Genomic DNA, 2183 nt, shown 5'->3' with positions numbered 1-2183 from the left:
GTCGAGGTGCGCCGTAAGTGGGTTGAGGCTGGGGTTGGGGTTGAGGTTGCGGTTGCGGTTGCGGTTGTGGCCTTGGGGCTTGGTAGGATGGTTGTGGCTGGGGTTGGGGTTGGGGTTGTGGTTGTGGCCTGGGAGCTCCATAGGATGGTTGTGGTTCGGGTTGAGGCTGTGGTCGAGGTTGTGGCTGTGGGCGAGGAGCTGGGTACGATGGCTGAGGCTGAGGCTGCGGCTGCGGCTGCGGTTGCGGCTGCGGCTGTGGTTGGTAGCCTGTATCGTCTATCTCATTGCCCGAAGGTGGTGGTGGAAATGGCACCGATGGCTGTTTGTAATGATAACCATCCTCTTGCAGGTCACTACTCAGATGAGAAACATCAGCAAGCACTCCATTCAAAGCCAGAAAGGCAAACAGCAGGGCTAATAATTTCTGCAAAGTACAAACAAATAATAGAAAAACCAATTAGAATTTTTAATGAAAGGGATGAAGACGAGCAGCAATTTGAATATGTATGAAATATGAATTCAGTAAGGTATTTTGCAATCAAGCATTCGTATAGAGGTGGCTGATTACGCAAACTAAAACAAAATTTGCGTGTTTTATGCGGTCCATAATTGCTCGCAATGCGATTTACTACATCCGCGAGCTAATCAGCCAACCAAAATCTGCTTTTGATTTATTCAACAATTCTCGACATCTACTCGGCCAAGTGAATTGAAGAATTCAGTTGAAAACAAACAAAACATCCATTAGCTATTCAAAAGTCGACTTCATAGTTACTATCTAGAGATACACATGTACATATATATGTATGTATGTGTTTGTAAGCAAAGTGTTCGTTAGTTGAATCATAGCCCGCCCTTTAGAAATGTAATGACGGTTTCATACTTTTTCACTAATTCGTGATGGTATTTACAATAAGCTGGGAACTTCGTTTGTGCTTTAAGTTCGCTTGGCTTTGGGGCTCGCTCGTTGCAGCACTTCCAAGTCACGATTTCGAAATAATTCCGGCAATATGACTAAAACAATGTTTTTTTTTTTTATCGCTGGCTAAGCCGAATTTCTCCATCGCTTCTTTTGTTTCTAATATCAATGCAATGGATGGCGTAGTCAGCTACGCCGAAGTCTCAGATTTTCCCAGATGACTGCAGCTTCGATTTACCAATTTTGGCACAAACAAAAATTTTCTTTGTTGTTGTTGTTTTTAGTATTACGTTTTTGTGTTCTTTGTTTTCACTGATGACATAAATCTGGCTGCTTAGCACACATCGTCACAGTTGGTCATAAATCACATTTTGAGCTGGTGGCATAGCCAACGCTATTAATATAAGTGCATGTGTTGCACAATTCTGGTTTGCTGCAAGTTACCTTATTGCGAAATGCGAAACTAAGGTGACCGATGATTTTTTTTTTTTTTTTTTTTTTTTTAGTTTGTTAAAACTCACCATTCTCAAGTTTCATGCGCTAGCGCCCGAGCCACGAAAACGATTTTTACTTTTATTTACACAACTTAATAGTTATCCTTCAGCATATAACAATGTTCATGTACAGTAATATTTAATAACAAAATGACGTTAGTATCGCGAAACTTAAATGGCTCTTAAAATTCACTTCGACTTCGACAATTTGTTCACGCCAGTTGCTCGCCCGAAATCCAAATGCTGACCAATTGTTCTCGCTCAGCTGAATTTATATGAAAATCGTGTGGCTCATTGCAGCAGCTCCGCCGCTAGGGAATTCCAACTCTCACAGCGCGCGCAGCCGCAGCATCGATCATAGCTTCATAGCTTCTCCAATTGTAGCATCTCCATGCCGCATGCCTACGACTCTTTCCCTACGTGCTTACAATACCTATTAGATGCGGTAACTGGCTAAGCGCGCTGCCAAACAGCTAAGACGCCGGCAACCTCAATCGCAGCGTCATCATCATAGCCAAAGCAACAAGCTCGACGTGAGGCTCCCCGACTAACTATGCCGGCGGCAACAAAAACAGCAGCAGTGACAGCTTCTGAATAGCGCACACCGAGCGAACGAGAAGATACACAAAGTAAACAAACTAAACGGGTGTTGTCGTCTGTAAAGCGGCGCGGCGCGGCGCGACTCAGCGCACGCTCAGTATCATAGACTAGCTCGACGGCGAGCGACTGACTTCATAAAGGTTTTTCCAAGCCCAATCATCATTAGAGCC

The 2183-nt window shown here is 44.1% G+C and overlaps 1 protein-coding gene across 1 annotated transcript in view; it reads right to left on the bottom strand.

Annotated features, from left to right (window-relative positions):
- The window catches only part of LOC118741771 (basic proline-rich protein-like), a 3292-nt gene extending 1625 nt beyond the window's left edge, over nt 1-1667 (bottom strand). Inside the window, exons 1-2 of the mRNA XM_036473742.1 lie at nt 1441-1667; nt 71-424 (exon numbers count right to left, since the gene is read on the bottom strand). Coding sequence (XP_036329635.1) covers nt 71-424; nt 1441-1443 — 357 coding nt within the window. The 5' untranslated portion in view covers nt 1444-1667. The remainder of the gene's footprint in view (nt 1-70; nt 425-1440) is intronic.
- Nucleotides 1668-2183: the final 516 nt, after the last annotated feature.

This window comes from Rhagoletis pomonella, unplaced genomic scaffold (genome assembly GCF_013731165.1).
Source record: "Rhagoletis pomonella isolate Grant_MI unplaced genomic scaffold, Rhpom_1.0 Rhpom_scaffold_00006, whole genome shotgun sequence".
Lineage (NCBI taxonomy): Eukaryota > Metazoa > Arthropoda > Insecta > Diptera > Tephritidae > Rhagoletis > Rhagoletis pomonella.
Note: the sequence above shows the minus strand (reverse complement) of the source record. Positions and strands in the feature narration are given on the sequence as shown.